This window comes from Armigeres subalbatus, chromosome 2 (genome assembly GCF_024139115.2).
Source record: "Armigeres subalbatus isolate Guangzhou_Male chromosome 2, GZ_Asu_2, whole genome shotgun sequence".
Taxonomy (NCBI): domain Eukaryota; kingdom Metazoa; phylum Arthropoda; class Insecta; order Diptera; family Culicidae; genus Armigeres; species Armigeres subalbatus.
The window spans coordinates 349919742-349940748 of record NC_085140.1 but is presented as its reverse complement, the minus strand read 5'-3'; the positions used below and the strand labels follow the sequence as shown (position 1 = coordinate 349940748).

Below are 21007 nucleotides of genomic sequence, written 5' to 3'. Positions count from 1 at the left end.
AATTTAAACAAATTAAACTTAGAGACGAATTAGCTTCGGGCTGAGATTGTGAGAATTTAAAAAAAAATACGAATTTCATGAATTAGTTCGATACATTAGCTTTTTGTATGAATTCCCTAAACAATTTGTATGGATCATCATTCACACTTCTCGAAACCCCCTCCCCCCTTGAGGCGTAACGTACTTTGTGGATGGCCCCTTATAAAGCTTATGGAAGGACATAGCATTTTTTTATTCTTCTGCTCCTCGATCTCAAGCTAAATAGCTGGTGCACTACTCTAGCGTTTTTTGGCATGAAGGTTTAAATAAGATATAGATATATAAATAATGTATAAATGTATGAAAAAAGTAAAATGCCTATGCGTCCGCTTCACGCATATCTGCCCCATGTTTGCCCCGATCCCATGCATATTACCATATGCATATAATTGCAACAAAGTTGATCATCAGTTCATATTCAAACATTGATTGTCCGTGCTAGTCAGCTAAGGATAGAAGAAGTCTGAACAATGATATCATTGCAACAGTACTGAAGCAAAATTGATACCTACATTATTGTAATTCAAAAGAAAAATAAATGTAAACAACACCTTCTCAGCCGCATTAATGCCATGCCATTAAGCACCGAATCACGTCATTCTTTGCTCATTGTTTCTGATTTCTTACGTTACTATAATACAACATGGTCCACATCGCTACACAAACTTGCCTACACACTTCTACACACATCTAGTCTGTTAAAATATTTGCAGCAACCTTTCTGCGCGTTCTATTTATAGGCGACGCATTTTGGCCCAGTAGTCCATCTTTGGCGTTTCTCATAATCATTGATCAAAAATCGATTAGACACATAATAAGCTTCACGAACTCGGATCTTCCTGTGTGCTGTTTCATTCAATTAAAGAAAAGTAGACGATAGCTTATTTGATATCATATCATTTTGAACACCGAAACAGATAGAATGCACGATTATAAGCTATCTAACATATAAATTAAAACACTGATTTTTTACCTTCGAATTGAGCCTTCTGTTTGTTGGATTCGAACTGCTTCAGCGTGTTCATCAGAAGCTCCCGTTCGTCTTCATTGAGGCGATACACCAGATCATGAAGCTGCTCTCGCGTCAAAGTGGACGCAGCCTGCGTGTATCCCCGGGTCACGTCAAACCTCATCACCGCCTTCAGGAACGGCATCTCACTATAACCGTTGATACTGCCTCGCCTGCAGTGGGTAATCCTACAGGTGTTCTTCATCGGGTTCCCCCCTCTTTCTCCGCTCATGCTACTGAATTTTCTGTTCTGCGACGCTTCCTGCTGTCGCTCCATACCACAAGGTAACCCACTTGCACCGGTTTGCACCGGAACCACAATCCCCGTCGTGACTCTGACATACTGCCCAAGAACCGAGCTGGACGACCGCATCAAACACGACACACTGGCATTCATGTTCTTCTTTCCTCTTCAGATGGAACACAATTTCCAACCCACGGATGCTCCTCGGTCGATATCTTTTACCCAATTCTCGGAACTGGTCCACACTCTCTGAGCTAAATCCCTTCGATTCTGACTACACAATTCACTTGAATCGCTCTGCCCAACAACCCACGAATGGATTTTTCTTATCACTACCGTCTTACAAAAAGGGGTAATTTAGTACGGATGATAACACTCAGTGGACAGGTTGCTTCGGAACACGGGGTACAACGGACAACAAACACTCATGCACAGCACAACCGCCACCTCGTCGGAGTCTACGCAGGAGAGGGAATCGATTCCACACCGAACGACACGAGAACAAGAACACTACTGAGCAGAACGGTCGGACCCCGCTGCGAATGCTAGTGCTGTGGGAGCTCGCTACCGATGAATTTACTTTCCTCTCGGATTTTCCTCGCTTGTCGACGAAGAAGATTTTGTTTCGTTTTGCTTTTGCACGGGGATAAACTTTTTGTTTTGATTCTCGATTTTTGTTTTTCAGGAGGAGGAAGCTCGAAAATTGACAACACGGCCCGAGAAGAACCGATTTGAAACCGTCAAAAGAAACTTCAACGAGTTGTGAGCCGATATTCTTTTCAAGCAAAACAAAACTACACGCTAACCTGGATCTACCCAAAATTATGTCAAAGTGACCCAGATTCGGCAAAACCGTGATTACTCTAATATGGGTAAGGGTACTTGACTCAAATCTGGGTAACCGTACAAGCGAAAAATCTGGGTAACCGGTTCCCAGCTCTTTTCGCTCCAGAAAATTATTGTTATTATCAATTTCCCACCTTATCGGCCGCGACGATTTGAAATCGTCGCAAAACAAATTGACGCCAAAATCGTCGCCAGCAGAAATGGCCATAAGATCTGTCAAATCAACTGTGAACAAAATTGTATATACTCAATAATCACATTATTTCCCAAAATTGAGCCCTGTTTTTAATGCAGATTGACATTATTTTCTAATAAAGATGTTGGCGACGATTTTGATAGTGCCTAAAAAATGGTCGGCGCGTTTTGTTACCAAGGAAACAGACAATATGTAAAAATATTGAATACAACAAAATCCCCAACGCATATCACTTGCCGGCTGTGCCGACAATGCTCCGCCATGATAACTTCAACACTTCTTACGTTTCTTGCTGCATTCTACGAAAAATGCCATCATTTATTCTGGCATGCGACTTCGACGCCGGTCGACGCCATGTTGATACATCCGAAAATGTTTAAGTCCCCGGTTACCAAGATTTCGGGTTCGTCTGACTCAGATCCATTTTGTTGACATACCCGGATTTTGACAACTGCTAATATAAAAAAAATCCGGGTACAAACGACCCAGCGACTGAGTTATTTCAGGTTAGCGTGTAGAATAATTCTCGGGTACACTCAGAAATATATTTATACTAAATAGTATAAAAGTCATTCTAAATGGCTATTCGCCTGGTTGACCCCAAACTCGTATTCGATCCAACAATACCAGGATAGTATAACTTTGAAAAAATGGTTCTCTAGTATAAGTTAACTTTATGATTATTAAGGGTCTGTCTCAATTGGATGATTAAACTCTAATTAAACTTAAAAGTGACAGTTCAATAATTATCGAATAACCCTGCTGGATGAGCAGGATTACTTTTGACAGATATCGAATCATTCTTGATCGATGTCTTATTGGAATTGCTGGGTAGCACGCAGCCATTCTTATGGCCAGGTGATTTTTAAATTTTCGAACTGTCAGTTTAAAGTAAAATTAAATTTGATTCGGGAAATGAGACAGAGCCTAAGTTTATTTTGGTTTTGATGGATGGTTTCTAGGTTATGTTCATTTGTTTATATTTCTTCTGATAATTGGAAAAATAAAAGTAAATGAAGTACAGTTTTTATTAATTTTATTGAAAACCACTCAATATATATACATACAAACGATAATGAAACGCGATCACTTGGGATACCATACAGAGGTACGGAACCGGGGCCTGAATTGAATGAGCTTGAATTTCTTCCACCGAGGATGGTGGAGCTCAGCGATCTGGAAAATGTCGGGATCTGGCTCACTCGCTGAGCAGGAAGTGGAGGGATGGCTTGTTTTGATCTTGTGTGTGACTGTCCACCGAAAATGGTTTATTCAGCACCAGATAGAAAATGCAGATGATTTTAATGGGACGAGACTTTTTCGATTTAGGCTCGACGATCTGAAAAAAATAATAGGGGGTTATTTATAAACATCCTCCAAAAATAATGCTGGCTTACCAAAATAATATTCACGTGTATGTAAACCTGATGAGGGCAGCTTTTTCGATTGGAACGGCACCGTCCCGCATCGTAGCTGGCTGGAACGTCCAACCGCGCCTGAGACCGCGCCGACTGTGTGTGATGTAGCATCATTGACGAATACATAGACCGAAATGTCCGGTACAAAGCCATAAGAAAATCGGGCACCATGTCTTCTTCTTCATTTTGAAGAAAATACCCCTCGTGGGTGACGAATTACATAAATATTTTACGAGCGCTGACTTACCCCTCTTGACGTTTTGACAGTTTGTTTGTTTTTCTCCCTCACCTTGTGACGTCGTTTCGGTTTGTTTGTTGTTTGTTCGTTTCGTTACTCAGTTGAAGCGTGAGTTCGACCGTTTTGGTGCCATCAAAAAGATCGAATATAACAAAGAGGACACCCAGGCCTACATTCTGTACGATTCTATTGATGCTGCTACGGCTGCTGTGAAGGAAATGCGTGGATTCCCGTTAGGGGCACCGGATCGTCGTATTCGTATCGATTTTGCTGACAACGGAACAACACCATCGTTCTCAAAGCGCAGTGGATGTTTTGAGGAAGGCGGTGAGTATCGTCGCGCCCCCGACTACGAATATCCGGAAGGTGGTGCATCATACGAGGAAAATTCATTGTACGGCTATGGTGGAAGACCGTTCCGCGGCAGAGGAGGATTCCGCGGGCGTGGTGGTTTCCGTGGCAGTTTTCATAGTGATGGCCCACCGCACCACGGGGACAATGATGAATGGCGTCGATCAGGAGCCGATGGCGAATATGATTCACGCCGTCGTTCTGGATCACGTGAACCAGGAATCGATAGATCTCGCTCCCGTTCACCGAGGCGACGCAGTCCGGCTGATTCGGATTCTGATTCGTCTTCTCATAGGAATGGCATGTTATCGAATGCAAGAACGTTACCAGAAGTCGCACGGAAATCTACCACATTCTGGCAAGGGGCGCTGATTTTGAAGAGTTCACTATTCCCCGCCAAGTTCCTAACGGACGGAAACAACGAAATAGTGGACAGCCTGATGAAGGACGAGGAAGGTAAACACCACCTTCGTATTACTCAGCGACTACGCCTCGATCAACCCAAGTTGGAAGATGTGCAGTAGCGCATATCGACGTCATCGTCGCACGCAATCTTCCTCGGCCTGCCGGGATCGACGTCATCGGTAGCATCGTCGGATGATGCCAGCGTTCAGACGCGTCCACTGCGTAATCTCGTGTCCTACTTGAAGCAGAAAGAAGCGGCCGGCGTTATATCCTTACTCAATAAAGAAACGGAAGCAACCGGTGTGCTCTACTCATTCCCGCCAAGCGATTTTTCGACAGAATTGTTGAAACGAACATGTCAAAACCTCACCGAGGAGGGACTGAAGGAATACCATCTGATAATCGTGGTGGTCCGAGGAGGAATCGCCTGAGTTGCGGATGAGGGCGCAGATAACACATAAGGTAAGATGATGAATAACGAACTGTAGCAGGGGGTTAGACACTTGAATCTATTGATTATTTTTTTTTTATCATAGACCAATGCAAACTCTAACTTAACCTCACTTATTTTGACAGTTCACAGAGCTTGTTTACAAGGTGTTAGAAGAAAAATCGATGGAGGGAAAATTAAAATTCATATTTTTAGTTTAAAATTGCTGTGATCCGAATATTTAAGTGTTATTCTTTGCATTCAGCATGAAATCAATCGCAAAGGACATCTACATGCGAATAAAATGACGAAACAATTTTATCGGAAGCTGCGCCGGAGGCTAAGTCCCGGAGAAAAAGCTCTGTGAACTGTCAACCTACGTCATCATGCACTGGTCTATTTTTGTATTTTTTTGTAAATTTTTCTGAATCTTTTTGAATTATAGATAGTAGAATCTATAGATGAGCGAAAGCATGGCTGAGTCGATTTTTTTGCCCGTGCACACGCGCATATGACGTCACAGCCCTTAACGTTTCGATTGAAATCGTGACGTCATGCTCGTTTGGAGACACGTTTGACAGTTCGTTTGGAGACAGAGGATTTATCTTCGCTCATCTATATATTCCACTATCTATAGACCAGTGCATGATGACGTAGGTTGACAGTTCACAGAGCTTTTTCACCGGGACTTAGCCTCTGGCGAAGCTTCCGATAAAATTGTTTCGTCATTTTATTCGCATGTAGATGTCCTTTGCGATTGATTTCATGCTGAATGCATAGAATATCATTGAAATATTCGGATCGCAGCAATTTTAAACTAAAAATATGAATTTATATTTTCTCCTCATCGATTTTTCTTCTAACACCTTGTAAACAAGCTCTGTGAACTGTCAAATAAGTGAGGTTAGATCAAGATCTTGCATTGGTCTGTTCAATCCCGCTCTAATTTGTTTCAGTGTACTCGTGCATCATCTGTCAAAAAGAAATCAGATTGTGCCACCGGTGCCACCGAAACGGTGAAATTCCTCAGCTCCCAACGGAAAGGACATCAACGATCGACCAGCAGTGGAGTCCGATCGGTTGGTTAAGTTTGTTTCAGATAAAACGTTTAGGAAACGGAAACGTTTAGGCAATCAGACGTCGTCAACACCGGAACTCATCCGCTAAAAATCAGCAATCCGTACCTGTGGGTATACTGTGGGTATGGCTGTGGATATACAACAGTAAAGCACATGTGACGACTGGACAAATCAAGCAACCGAAAGATATTCAATTTGCAAAAAAAGTGCTGTTCGCGGTGGAGGTTGGTACTCGGATTCTGATGGCTTTCCCGAAACGTGACCTCTTGTTGTGTTGTGTTATCACACCTATCTAGAGAGTAGGAGGATGAGGGTTCGAGTCCCTCCAAGACACGTGGATTCTTTTTCGCAAAATTTCATATCAATTTGTCCATTTCGAAACATATGCTGTGCATATGCACAGCCAAGATATTTAACAAAAAAATCCGTACCTGTTAATTACGCATAATTCGCTGCAGGTGTTTGCCAAAACGTCAAGAACCTGGACGAAAGCAGCAACAGCACCATTATGCTGGATTTAAGTGGGTTTTTCCAGCAGGCGGTAGTGGAATGCGTTCGGAAGTCACCATGGCCGACAACTACCGAAAGGATGCCGCGTTCGGGTCGATAGATTCCAGCAAGGTGCACTTCAGAGATGCCAGATTTGAAGACATGTCTTCAATTTGAAGACATTTGAATCTTTGTGAAGACATTTATTTCGTGAAGACATTTTGAAGACTTTTCCAAATATTTGAAGACTTATCTACTTATTTGAAGATACTTGAAGACAATCAATAAGCCAGCGAGAGAAAATATAATTTTATTTCTTAGTTGTAAATTCTGCGACTTCTATATATGGTATTATGCAAAAAAAAATACAAAGTAATAGGCTATGTGTACCAGTTGTGGCTATAGCACCAGTTGTCGCACTAGTGGTTTATATGCCAAATAGCCAATTAAATCACCGCAAACCAAGTTCATATCTATAAAGCACATTCATATGATACGATAACACCTTTGATTTTCTCCAAAACAAGCAAAGCATACCCGCATAATTACAAACTGTACATGGATATTTTCCCGTGCGGTCGACAACAGTATCCTTTACTGTTGACAACTGTAAATGAACAATCTCATATAAAGTTTTAACAGTTTGTGGTACGGTTATTTGACAAATAACAATATGTTGAATGGGTTGTTAAGTTATGTCACCATAAAAAATCGTCTGTTTTCGCGTGCAAAATTTTCGCTCAACAGGATGATAAAATGTTGACATATAATGCAGGAAATAAAGAACATTTTAGAGACAGCATGTTATATGTTGACATTTAGTGATGTTGTCGAGCAGTTATGGTTGAATCGATCGAAAAGTATACGATAACCGCAACGTAAACTGTGAAGCTATATCTTACATCGTAATAATGATTCTGACCATATAACATCTTGTTTTTATTATGCGGAATAATTTTAAAATTGATTTTGCTTAATTTTCGACGTCCTTTGCACCAGTTGTCGCACTAGTGGTCCCTATTTGGCCAATCCCATAAGAAAACGATGGGATTTGCCAAATAAGAACAAAATTAAAAATAGTGCCATAACTGGTGCATGTCTTCTATTATGGATTAATCAATTTTGCGGGTAATAACAAATTTTATTGTGGTTTTCACAGCTGTTCTAAGAAGCAGGAAGTAAAACCTTTCGCTTGATATATTAAGTCCACCCACATGTCTTTTACTTATTTATTTAAAAATAGTTGGGGGCTGTCCACGTAGACTCTTGAGAGGGGGGGGGAGGGGTTTCGAAAAAGTCTACGTAAGTCTACGAAGGGGGACGGAGGGTATACCAAAAGTCTACGTAGACTTTTTTTTTGATAACAATTTGTGCAGCAGCTTTGTGAGAAGTTCACTTGTTTGATTTTTAAGTTTTTTTTTTGCTGAACTACGGCTTGAAACTACCATGGATTTCACATGGAAATTCTTCTAAGTTGATAAGGAAAATTCTCTGAAGTGTTCTATAAAAACCTTAGATTTTTTTAAAATTTCCTCTCCGATTTTATTGCAGATTCTACTAGAACCTCTTTTGATTTTCGGCAGGAACTTCTATGCAAACGACAAGTGATTCTTAAGAATTTTAACGGGAAATTTTGGTGTACTTCAACGGAAAATTCTTTGGAATTTACAAAGGAAGCATTTTAGAATATCAAATGAAAAGTCATTTGAATTTCCAAAAGACATTTTTTAATACTTGTTAGGGGAATTCTCCGAAATTTCCCTTCAGAATTTCCATTGGAGATTTTCTAGAAATTCCCGGGATCCCGGGAAATAAATTTGAGCACTTTGATCGACAGAAATGTATTCAAAATTATTATCAAAAATAAATTTTAGAGCTCAGGTTATTTCGCCTTATGTTGGAACTATTTTCAAGTAGATTTTACTGCTGCGTGCTCAATGTTGAAATACCTACATTACAAAAGTAAGAAATTTGCCAATTTATTTTTCAAAAGGGGTTAGACAAAAAGGTTGATTCATGTTTACCCAAGACGATGCATATATGATCTTCATTAAAGATACATTTTGAGGACTGTAAGACTCTCTGGTCAATTTGTAGCAGGTTCCGGGTGTTCTGCGAAAGTAACTTTTTTCAGGGTATATGGCATACGGTACTTCTCCGTTGGCCAGGGGCCAATCTGAGGTTTTGCAATGGGACAGTATACTAGAAGAGTTTCCGCGACGGTGGTTCCGGTTTCATCAAAATCGGATCATTCTACGCAAAGTTGAATGAATGACAAAATTATTCAAGTATGCCGTATACTTTATATCCATGTTGAAGCATACAATGTAAGTATTCCTATCTTTTGATAGATTCTTTTAGAAGTCTGAGAAGTCAACAACCAATCTATTTTAGCCACCTCGAAATTTTGTCCAATTTAGCTAAAAAAAGTTATGAAAAGCGTATCTCATCATGCGAAAACGATTATGAGTAGACGCATAGAATCGCAAATTTTTTTTTTTATAATCTAATAAAAATAAGAGCTTAGAAATAAAAAAAACCGAAGAATTAACCATATGACTAAAGAAAAATACGAAATACAGACCTGAACGACTTTCACAGCATATAATTGCTGAGAACAAAAAAAAGGGCTCCATTTCACATGGATATGGCCTCATATAAACATAGAATTGTTGACGATTCTGAATAAGTTTACCAAAAACATTATCTCCTTTGCACCAGAGAATTTGGAGATTTCATCTTTATTTTGCAGATTCTAGCTCTTGTTCCAGCATAAAGTATGCGGTGCCCTGATGTGATCTTCTCTTAGGCCCATTGTTGCCTTCTGAAATATAACGTTTTCCTAATCGATATAGTAGTCAAAGATCTGTGATATTGGAAACATGTCGCTCTGCACCACCACCTAAAAGCTTCAAGATTGCATCGCACAAGTCATGCAACTCTTCTTATGCATGACTTCATTTATTATCAATAAGTGGGGAAATTAAGAGGATTTTGATTTGTTTATTGGAAGAAGACATTTCGTCCATCAATTTTTAAGACGGAATTTTATTAAGAGAACGAAGAGCAAATATTAGTAAAAATATAAAAGATCAGTTCTTTAGACTAATATTTGTATCAAATTTAAAACCCGCAAAAACATTTCCTGGGAAATTCGAGAAACTTATGTTCATATCCCGGGAAAACCTTCCCGAGAATGGAAGCCCTATTTTCTAGGAAGTCCCTGGGAAACTTTTCTTAATTTCGGTAACTCTTCGGAATTTTCGCGAGGAATTCTTTAGACAGATAAGCAAAACTTTTCGGAATGTCCATAGGAAATTATTGGAAAACTAACGGCAAATTAATCAAAAGTTCTATGGCAAATTCTTTGGAATTATTTATGGAAAATCTTCGGAATTGCTATAGAAAATGTTAAAAATTTCCGCGAGAGATTATTTTATTTTTCCACCAAAAACTCTATGAGTTTCCACAAATAAAATATGTATTTGCAATTTTTGTAAGAAAGCCTTTATCAATTTTACGAAAATTTATTCGAAATTTTTATGAGAAATTCACGAAAATTTCAACAGAAAACTCTTCATAATTTCCATCGAAAATTATTCGGAAAATTCTTTGAAATGTGGAAATTGCTCCAAATTTGAAACAGAAATTTAAAAATATCGTAGGAAACCATTCTAAAATTCCACGGGAAATATTTCGAAATGTTCGTTTAAACTTAAAATTACCTGGGGAAATAAAATAAAATTTTCACTGAAAATTACTAATAATGGGAAAACTTTTGGATTCTAGAAGGAAATTCTTGGGACTCAACTCGAAATTTTTCGAAGTTCTGAAAATTGTTCGGTTTTCTACAAATTTGAACCGTTCAGATGCGTTACAGATTTGAGGCAATGGCGTGCCCATGCAAAAGTGTCGGCGGCGGTGGCGCACACCTCTGTGAAGAATCGAGTTCAACAGAAATAAAATTGGCTTCAAGATTTGAGCTATTCGGGAGCTATGGACAAAGGATTAAATTTTATTACGTTTTAAATTGTTTATTTGTTAAATTTGTTTTGTTGGATTTTGTTCAGTTTAATTTTGTTTTGGAAATTCGAATTTTATGGTAATATTTACATAATGAAAATGGGTTTGAATAGCTGAATTGATTAAAACGTTGATCTCCATATTTTTTAAACCGCATATGATATTTTGTGAAATTTAGAAAAGTCTACGTAGACTTCAAAGGAGGGGGGGAGGGGTTTCGGAAAAGTCTACGAAAGTCTACTAGGAGGGACGGGGGGGTTTGAAAATGTGAAATTTCGGTCTACGTGGTTTGTGGACAGCCCCTTGTTCTTATGTATGGCGACGATGGCGACAATTGGTGCACCCACCCTAATAGTCTTTGTCTGGGGCTTAGAATCTCAAACATAAAAGTACATTCGCACTAGCTGGCTGATAAATGCAACGCATTTTAAACTTCATACGTACGCACTTAACTTGGAGTTAGGCGCTGGTTAAAAAATTCCCGATGGCGTGTATGTAAAAAGGTATTTCGATCATTACATTGGAACGCAATTGCCGTTTTATTTTACGGCAAAAATATATTGAACTCTTCTATGACTTGATTTAATCTATTCAATCGTTCAGCTAGAACCTGATCTTTTTCTCAATTCCTTACGAATTCATTTGATCTTTTCGGTATGCCCATATGACTTTCGTCTAAATATTCGACGGGAAACTCTTTGAATTTTCTGTGAATTTTTAAAAGAATTTCCGATGAAAATTATGAAGAATTTCTTGTCTATATTCAAGAGAATTGGAATTGTAAATTCAGTACAAAATTTATATTTAATAATTACCGTAAAAAAAACATAAAGGAAATCCTCCAAAATTTAAACGGAAAATTCATCTTGATTTCCACAATTCCCACAATAAATCCCTTTTAATTTCCACAAGAAAATTGTCTCAATTAATTTTCATTAAAAGTTCTTACGAATGTCAATAAGAAACTGAAATTATGCTGGTGTTAAATGTTAATTTCTCATAATTTTCAAGGTAAATTTCTACAGGAAAATCTACCTAAAAGAAATTCAGAGGAAACTTGCTACACACTCTTGTTAAATTTTTCCTTGAATTCTTTTGATTATTCTTCTAGAAATATTTTTGGACATTCTTCCAGTATTTACTCTGCGAATTCCTCTATGAATTTCTTCAAAAAATCGTCCTGGTATTCTTTCTGTAATCCCTCCAGGAAATTGTCCGGAAGTTTCAGGGATTTTTCCGAAAAATCCTCCAGGACTTCATTTGGAAGAAGTTCCAGAAGTTTCTCCAGAACTCCTTCAGTAGTTCCTTCACGAATTCCTCCAGTAGTTCTTCCAGGATATTTTCCTAAACTTTTCCTAGGATTGCGGCGGAAGCTCCACAAGGGATCTCTCCGGAAGTTCTTCCTCTGGAAGATCTTTTAAGAAAGTTGCCGAATGACTCTCCAAGAATGCCCCTCTGGATGTTTCTTCAAGTATTTCACAGTAAATTATGAATCCCAACAGGGTATTCTTTTAAAAGAAATTTGGAAGAATTCCACGTGAAAATTCAGTTAAAAATCCGCCTCAGTACAAAATCCAGGGGAAACCCGTGATAAAAAAAAAAATTTAAAGAATATTCTCTTGAAATCTAACAATTTGTATGTTAAAAAAATAAATATTATTCCACATCAGTAAAACAAGGAGATTATTGAATATTGATTTTTTGATTGATTTTGATTTTTATTGAACCTATTGGATTTTGAAATTTCTCGCTAATAATCGTTATTTTAATATTGAAGACATTTGAAGACATTTTTAAACGACTGTGAAGACATATGAAAATATCTTCTGGCATCCCTGGTGCACTTGCGCTACACGGTTAGATGACTTTACCCATTAATGGGTACTATGTTATTGTTGATATTATTCCAACCGTGAAAAATTCACCCATTTTCTTGAAAAAGTGCCACTACCCATTTTAATGAGTAGTGGCGCTTTATAAAGAAAATGGGTGAATTTTTCACGGTGGGAATAATATCAACAATAACATAGTACCCATTAATGGGTTAAGTCATCTAACAGTGTATGCCCAGGTAGTGGTGATCAACATCGAGAAACAGAGCGAGACATCGCGAAGTGTGATCCATCGTCTAAAAGTTCTGCTGGACAAAAGTCGAGAGTTGAATTCGGCTGGTCTGCACGACAGTCTGATTTGTTTGCAAAACTTCCTTGATTTCTACATCCACAAGAAGGACAAACTTATGGCCGCCAACAGCCAGGTTATTTATACTTCTATAATATTTTTATATTTTATATTTTTCTTCTATATATATTTATACTTCTTATTCATTTTATAATTCTTTACGATCCCTACAGCGGGCACATCCGATCCAGACAGGAATCGTCTCCCGTTTCTCACAGAAACAGAAGCATGTAGCAGTCGGCCGTGGCGTGAAGATCCGCTGGTGCACTGTTGCAACTACCGGTTCAACGGGGTTCACGCCAAGTGCTCAACCAAACGGCGCGAGCAACGGAAGTTGGCGGTACAGCATCGAGCGGTATCAGTAACAGCAGCAGTTCAGCCACGGCTCTGAGTAAACGGTTTCCAGTCTGGGTCGAGCTGCTATAGGGACGCAGTTGAGGAATTTCGATATGTATCGGAATCCAACCGTCACGGCGTTCGGGGAGCTGTCCGGCGAGGAAGAAGACGTGTATTTTAGTTGCAGTGATTCCGAACTAGAGAGCGATTCCAATTTGGATGACCCAAACGTGGCTTATTAGACACCTCCATCGAGTCCTTTGTTTTTCTCGAACAAATCAAACGAATTCGATTTAACCACATTGTTACGTTCAGGTGAGGACAAAGCGATGCTGAGTGCGGACGAAGACCAGTTCCTTGATGTGGAATAATGTGGGGATGATTTTAGAAGTAGTGGTAGTGGGAGCGATAGCAGTGATGGTACAAAGAAACGTTACAAATTATTTATTGAGGGGCAGGAACCAAGCAAGCAGGACGTGGATGTGTTGAATGTGCTCGAAGAGTGTTCGATAGACAGAGGCAAGTTTCCTCATGTGCACGAATGACGCAAGGCAATGCCTAAGTTGCCCGTGGGGGAGAGGAAGAGGTTATTTGGCTGATTGGTTGTTTGACTGGTTGATTGATTGGTTGGTCGGCTGGTTAGTTGATTAGTTGTTTTGTTGGTTGCTTGAATGGCTGATTAGTTGATTGCTTGATTGGTTGGTTGCTGGAATCGTTGACTACTATGTCTGAAACTTGATTATGCATATGTACAACATGTGATAGATTTAGTTCGGAAAAGGTATTGGAGGGTAACCGCCCCTTCGACTTCGGATCAAACCCCACCGAAGGGGCGGTTACCCTCCAATACCTTTTCCGAACTAAATCTATTACATGTTGTACATATGCATAATCAAGTTTCAGACATAGTAATTAATTTCCACTCCGGGTGGCTTAATACCCGGCATATAGGCAATTAACTTTGAATGTACTGATCGTTGACTAGTTAATTATTCAGTTGATTGGTTGCCTGATTGGTTGATTGATTAGTTGGTTGGTTGATTGTTGGTCGGTTGCTTGATGGGTTGATTAGTTGTTTTGTTGATTACTTGATTGGTAGATTAGTTGGTTGGTTGCCTGATTATTGGTTGGTTGCTTGATTTGTTAGTTGGTAGAATGATTGATTGGTTGGTTGCTGCTTGATTTGTTAGTTGGTAGAACTGTTGAATGGTTTATAGTTGGTTGGTTGCTTAATTGGTTGCTTCATTGTTGGTTGGTTGCTTAACTGGTTGATTGATTGTTGGTCGGCTGGTTAGTTGATTAGTTCACGGAGAAAAATATATAGTAGAAACAAACATATTTTAGTTTATTTTAACCAAAATACTAGGTTGAATTCAGCACAAACAAATGTTTAGTTTGATTTGACCTCATGTGTTGTTTGAATGTAACTTATATTTGAAGTAAACGTTCTCGAGCTTTTTGGTTATTCTAAACAAACATTAGTTTGATACAACCAAAATGTTGGTTGTTTCATTTTGACAACTACAAAACAAAATCAAAACACTGTTTGTTTCAACCAAAAAGTTTAGTTTGGTTTCAAAGTATCTTAGTTTGAAACAAACGAACATTTTACGTTGAATTAACCAAATCTTTTGTTGTTTTTTTTTTGTTTTCGGATTCCCCTTCAATTTCAACAGAAAAATACAGTTGTGAACTCATCAAATATCGAATTATATTTATTTTTCCAAAACAAATTGAAATAAAAATAAGCAGTCTTTACCATAGTCAAAAATCATATAAACAGCAGAATCTGTTTTCCAGGGGCGGTAAGAAAACCGTCCATTGTACGAAAACCATGTACCGCTCTTCGGGGATCAACAGCCGGATCGCTCTCCAGCATCGGCCATCCCGGTGCGGAAGAGCCAATAATTGTACTACGGCGCATGATGGTTTCTGCCCTCCAGCTCATGTGATCTAGCTGACACGAAGCAAAATTCTCAGCAGAAACGAAAAAAAAATCAAACAAATGAAAACACTTTCACTGATTTTAAGACCAGAATACTTACTTTAATAATATTGTTTAGAATATATCCAATATTCTCTGGGCCGGTCGTCAGCGAGTGCATCTAGAGACATGAATCCGAGATCCATTGCAACCATTTCGTAGTTCTAAACAATAGTTTGAACGCTGTTGAAATTTATACCGACCGGCTTTTATTCAAATGATGCAAATAAACAACAAAACATATTTATAGTAATTTAAAACTGAAATTCTAGGTTATTTTTGTATCAGTTTGATTCAACATATTGCTCTGGTTGAATCAAATTAATTTCTTAGTTTAAATTTCGCTATAATCGCATTGGAAAAAACAACCTGAATTATAGCAGCATCTAACTATATTTTAGTTTGCGATAACAATCATTTTAGTTAAAAGAAACTATAATCAATGTTGAATCAAACTATCATACTGGTTGGAAATAAAGTGTAAAATTATTTAGTTTTAAACAACCACTTCGAGTTTGAAATAAACAATTTAGGCTTAAAAACAACAAAAATTGCAGTTTGATATTCAACCAGCGTTTTGGTTGTTTCAAACTAATGTGGTTTTTCTCCGTGTTGTTTTGTTGGTTTCTTGGTTGATTGGTTAATATGTTGTTTGCTAGGTTTCTTGATTGGTTAGTTGTTTGGTTGATGGGTTGGTTGATTGCTGCTTGATTTGTTAGTTGGTAGAATGGTTGATTGGATGGTTGCTTCATTGTTCGTTGATTGATTTATTGGTTGGTAATTTGGTTGATTGGTTGCTTGACTGGTTGATTGTTTGGTTGCTTGATTGGCTGGTCGGCTGGTTAGTTGATTAGTTGATTTGTTCGTTGCTTCAATGGTTGCTTGGTTGGTTGATTAGTTGATTCGATGCTTGATTGATTGGTAGCTTGCTTGAATGGCTGATTGCTGGATTAGCCAATCAAGCAACCAATCAATTAAATAACCAACCAAGCAACCAATAAACAATGAACCAACCAACCAACCAATTAAGCAACCAGCCAACTATCAAGGAATCAACTAATCAACAGTTCTACCAACTAACTAATCAAGCATAACAAACCAATCAATCAACTAATCAACCAATCAAGAAACCAACAAAACAACTAATCAACCAACCAGCCGACCAACCATTCAATCAAACGGTAAAGCAAACCCATCAACCAAATAACCAACCAACTAATCCAGCAATCAGCCATTCAAGTAAGCCACCAATCAATCAAGCAACGAATCAACTAATCAACCAACCAAGCAACCAACAAAACAACATGTCAACTAACCAGCCGACCAACCAATCAAGCAAGCAATCAACCAACCAATCAATTATTCTACTATCTAACAAATCAAGCAGCAATCAATCAAATAACCAACCATTCAAGCAAACTACCAATCAATCAAGTAACCCACCATTCAAGCAAGCTACCAATCAACCAAGCAATCATTCAACCAACCAACTAATCAACCATTCAAGCAACCAATCAACCAAATTATGAACCAATCAAATAATCAATAAACAAAAAAGAAACCAACCAATCAACCATTATTCCAACTAACAAATCAAGCAGCAACCAACCAGTCAATCAATCAATCAACTAATCAACCAATCAAGAAACCAAAAAAAAACAACTAATCAACCAATCAGCCGTCTTCCGTTTCCACTGTGACCATACCGATCAAATGCTTCCAAACTCCACCTTTATTAATAACAATTGTGCTCTGACTGCTGAGGGTACTTGTGCAAACCCAATTCATCCGCCTCCGTAATCAACATGCAAGTCGGCAGGCACCGGATGTTTATTGTGCAAATTTTGCTTTAACTCGTGATTCATAGTCTCTTCGTCACCGTCGTCCACGTTGAACATCATCAGATGACCGTCGTCCAATCCACCCGCCAGCTCAGTGTCAGAGATCCAGCATAAACAAATCAGCTTGCTTAGGCATTTGACTGTCCGAGATGAATAAGTTTTTTCCAAGGAAATTACATCAACTATGCGATCGTCCATCAAGACGAAGCTGTTGACCTGTTGACCTGGAAAATAGTTTTCATTAATAATGAATAAATAAATAATTAATTAAATTCAAATTCAAGCATAATTTTTCATAAGGACGTATGTAATAAAAGTAAACAAAACGAGGTTTTTAATACAACATGATATTCACATGGTCGCTCTTAGTTCCCATATGTTAAAGCGACGTATGTAACAGTGAGACTTCAAAAATAGAAAATTCTACATACGTCGATTCGTAAAAAGATTGTATTAAATAATTTTAAGATCTAAAATCAGTAAAATCGATGAGTATTATATAAAGTCGCGTGTGATTGTCATGTTGTATTCAAAATCTCGTTTTGTTTACTTTTGTTACATACGTCCTTATGAAAAATTATGCCTGATATGTTTAAAAACATTACATTCATATTGAATACATAAATTACTATGGCCTGCCCTCTAAATAACGAACCAAATCCCATTTTTTGAAATAGGAATTACCGAAATATAATTCTCATTTTATATAAATTTCTTTCAAGAGGACTTTTTCGTACTTTGTATTGTTTTTTAAGGCTTTGGTCCGATTCGCGATTTAAAATCAAATTAAACTTAAAAGTGACAGTTCGGAAATCTATCAAAAACGATTCAACATCGGTCAAAGTAATCTTGCTCTGCGAGTAGGGTTATTTGAATATTATTGAACTGTCATTTTTAAGTTTAATTTGATTTTAATTCGCGTATCGGACCAAAGCCTATGTGTTCAAAAGTAAAATCAATATGACATAATCAATCGAAGCAACATTCACTTGTTTCTGGAGCTTTTGAAAAAACTATAATTGTAAAAGAAATGTCAATGGCTTACCGTAAATTAATATTAAAATTTCTTCCTGTTTCGTGGTACAGACGAAAGCGACTGATCCACGTTTCGGTTTTTGGAGAAGCTTTCAAAAACATTGAGAAATTTGTTTCGCTCATTTTCCTTGAAAAAATAAGATGTCTTACCGGCGTTGACGGAATTTCTTCTTCCGCTGTGTCCCATTATTAGATCTAGCTGGTGCTGGTGCTGTTGCTGCTACTGGTGCAGTACTCGGCTGTGCCGGTACTTGTGCCGCTCGACAGCCCGGGGCACACGTATACGCCGTTCAGCTTCACATGGTCGAAGATTTTGTGCACCAGACATCCCATCCGGAAGGCATACGCTGATCTTTGCATTCACCGCTTTGGTAAACACGATCCCCAGTGTGTCCATTGAGGTGATCCTGTGAAGTGTATTTTACCGATGTGTCGGTCCAGGCCCAGGGTCTTTCCGAAAATATTCTGTTACAATATTCACATGCATATCTTTGATCTGCTCTTCAATCCGTCGTGCGTCCACAATGTGGTCCTTGAGGTCCGACAACTCAAGCAGATTAAACAAACATCTGACTCCAGCGGTTCAACATTATAGTACTCTTGCTCATCCTTCAGCAGCTGCTGCTCTTACCCCTCCGGCGCGTCGTCCGTGTAGGTCCCATCAACGTCTAACGACACAATCGCAGGCATCCTCCTCCTCCGTTAATCCAATTGCTTCCGAACTATCGTCGCCTACTTTTTGAGTATGTATAGTAAACATCCTGACCATCCACAATTACCGACGAAATGTATTGAACCGGCGGATCCGGTTCGGGAATCGCTCGAGGATGAATTTTCTTGGTGGGTACCACTTTAGCGCCATTGCTGGTACGTTTCACTCCCCGACCTCGAGTGTACCGCTGTTGTGTTTCTTGTTTTGGCTTCAGAACATTGGTTTCCACCGTGATTAAACAAACTCGTCTCGATTCATTGATTTTTGAATCAGAAACAGGAGGTAAACAAAAATGGAAATGACAACTGTTGTCAAACTGACGTGATTTGGATTGAGGGCTTCTCAATGGTCGAGTGAGTGTAATAATTGTAATCCGTCACTCCCCAGGGGTATATAGTGGTGCCCGAAAAAATGGCCACCACTCCGTCTATGTATTCGTCAATGGTAGCATCGTACTTGCGAGTACTATTGCCACTTACTACGGACGATGCTGAGTGCCAGCGGCATCTCAGGAATGATGGGATAATCCAACTGTTGCGGACCGTAATACCCGTGTGCGTGACAGAATCAAAACGGGAATCAACAACATGGCCGGATTTCCGCGGATATGGTAGTTGTCGTCCTTGAGGGAGTTGCAGCTCTGTTTTGGAATCTACCAATCTGCCCGCAAACATTCGAAAACCGTTCACATTTTTCGCTATGCAAAACATGGTGGAAAAAGGTGGATAAACAGAACACTCGCGACGGAAAAATCGGTATTTCCTATTAAACTAATGAAAATTCAGAACAACGCAATGTTTGGCAAGTAGGTAAATGAAAGAAAAATTGCAAAAGACAGAATGCAAACCGAAAATATGTTCACGTTATATGAGTTTAGTTTAAACTTTAATGCTGGTTAGTATACATTTTATACTATCACTCAAACAAAAAAGGTCATTCAATTCATGTGCCAACCCACATGGATTTTTGCAATGGGGTTGTACTCATGATAAGTATGTGTGATATTAATGAATTATCGCCAGTATGCATTTCTATCAAATACATGGGTTGACAAAATAGAATCTATAAAGTTAACACATACTTTTAAAAAGTTCAGTTTATGGAGTATATGCGTAAGGAAAATGATTCTTATCGCTGGATTTTTGTGCTTTTACTGTATTATTATTGGAATATTTGTATTTTTTTTAATGAAACTACAATTGTGATAGACGACCGATAATTTATTGATAAAATGTTTGTTTACATCTGAGAAGGTTGCTTCATTGAAGTTTTTGAAGGGACTTTGGCGATCATCATAGTGAGTCATGCGACGGAGAAGCAACTTTTTTATGCAACAAAAAAATGGTATGCTTCGTGTTAAAAGTGCCTGTAGTTATTCCAGGGTACTGAAGAGAAGGCTAATACGCCTACCCACCATTCGTTCAATATGGCGTACAATGTTTTTGTTTTAATTTCGTTGATTTCATAATAAAACAAAGCTTCGGAAGTATTCACGGGCTTCTTTTCGACATAAAAAAGTCATGCAAACACAAAAGCCTCGATATACCTCAATCAATTGCAAGTTTTCACCAGGAGAAGTTATATGCCGACAATTAGCACTAACTGCGAACGAACCAATCACCCAAAACGAGCAGCTGAAATCGGGTATACCACCCAGAAACTGGGTACCAAAAACAGAAGTACCAAAAACGATGTTGGGTAGAGTGCCACTGTACCGCGGATGACAGGCGTTTCACCCTCCTGAGTTGTTCAATGGGCTGTACAATTCCTACATCTGCAAGTTCCGGTAGCGTGACATTTAGAAGCAGCTGGATGTTGACGATGGGACGTACGCGAAGACGTACGGTTATGTGCTCCGATATTGGCATCAGTTGTCTTGTTCCCAATGAAAAACTGTTTGCCAGAGCAGGAATGCACGCTGGAGACGCACAAGAGATTCCATCGATGACTCTGATTAACTTTATTTTGCGTATGCAAATAGCGGCACCTAGAATTACAAATTCTACAAATAATACTCAAACCGTACTTAGTTATGATTAGATTGAATTACTTACCAAATCAAACAAAACTGTACCGCAAACGATACGGATCCGCTAGTCAACTGACGCACTCGAATGAAAATTTTCACAGGGTGCCATTTTTTACCAACTT

General features: G+C 38.6%; 1 protein-coding gene and 2 pseudogenes across 2 annotated transcripts in view; 1 reads left to right on the top strand and 2 right to left on the bottom strand.

The window, feature by feature from the left end:
• Positions 1 to 2030, bottom strand: part of LOC134212921 (transmembrane protein 65) — a 101691-nt gene extending 99661 nt beyond the window's left edge. For both annotated transcript variants that reach the window (XM_062691258.1, XM_062691259.1), the window contains exon 1: positions 1013 to 2030. In XM_062691258.1, coding sequence (XP_062547242.1) covers positions 1013 to 1445 — 433 coding nt within the window. In that variant the 5' untranslated portion in view covers positions 1446 to 2030. The remainder of the gene's footprint in view (positions 1 to 1012) is intronic.
• Positions 2031 to 4082: 2052 nt separating this feature from the next.
• On the top strand, positions 4083 to 5190 carry LOC134210039 (RNA-binding protein spenito-like; annotated as a pseudogene).
• A 13100-nt stretch (positions 5191 to 18290) lies between these two features.
• Positions 18291 to 19566, bottom strand: LOC134210038 (uncharacterized; annotated as a pseudogene).
• Between the last annotated feature and the right edge of the window lie 1441 nt (positions 19567 to 21007).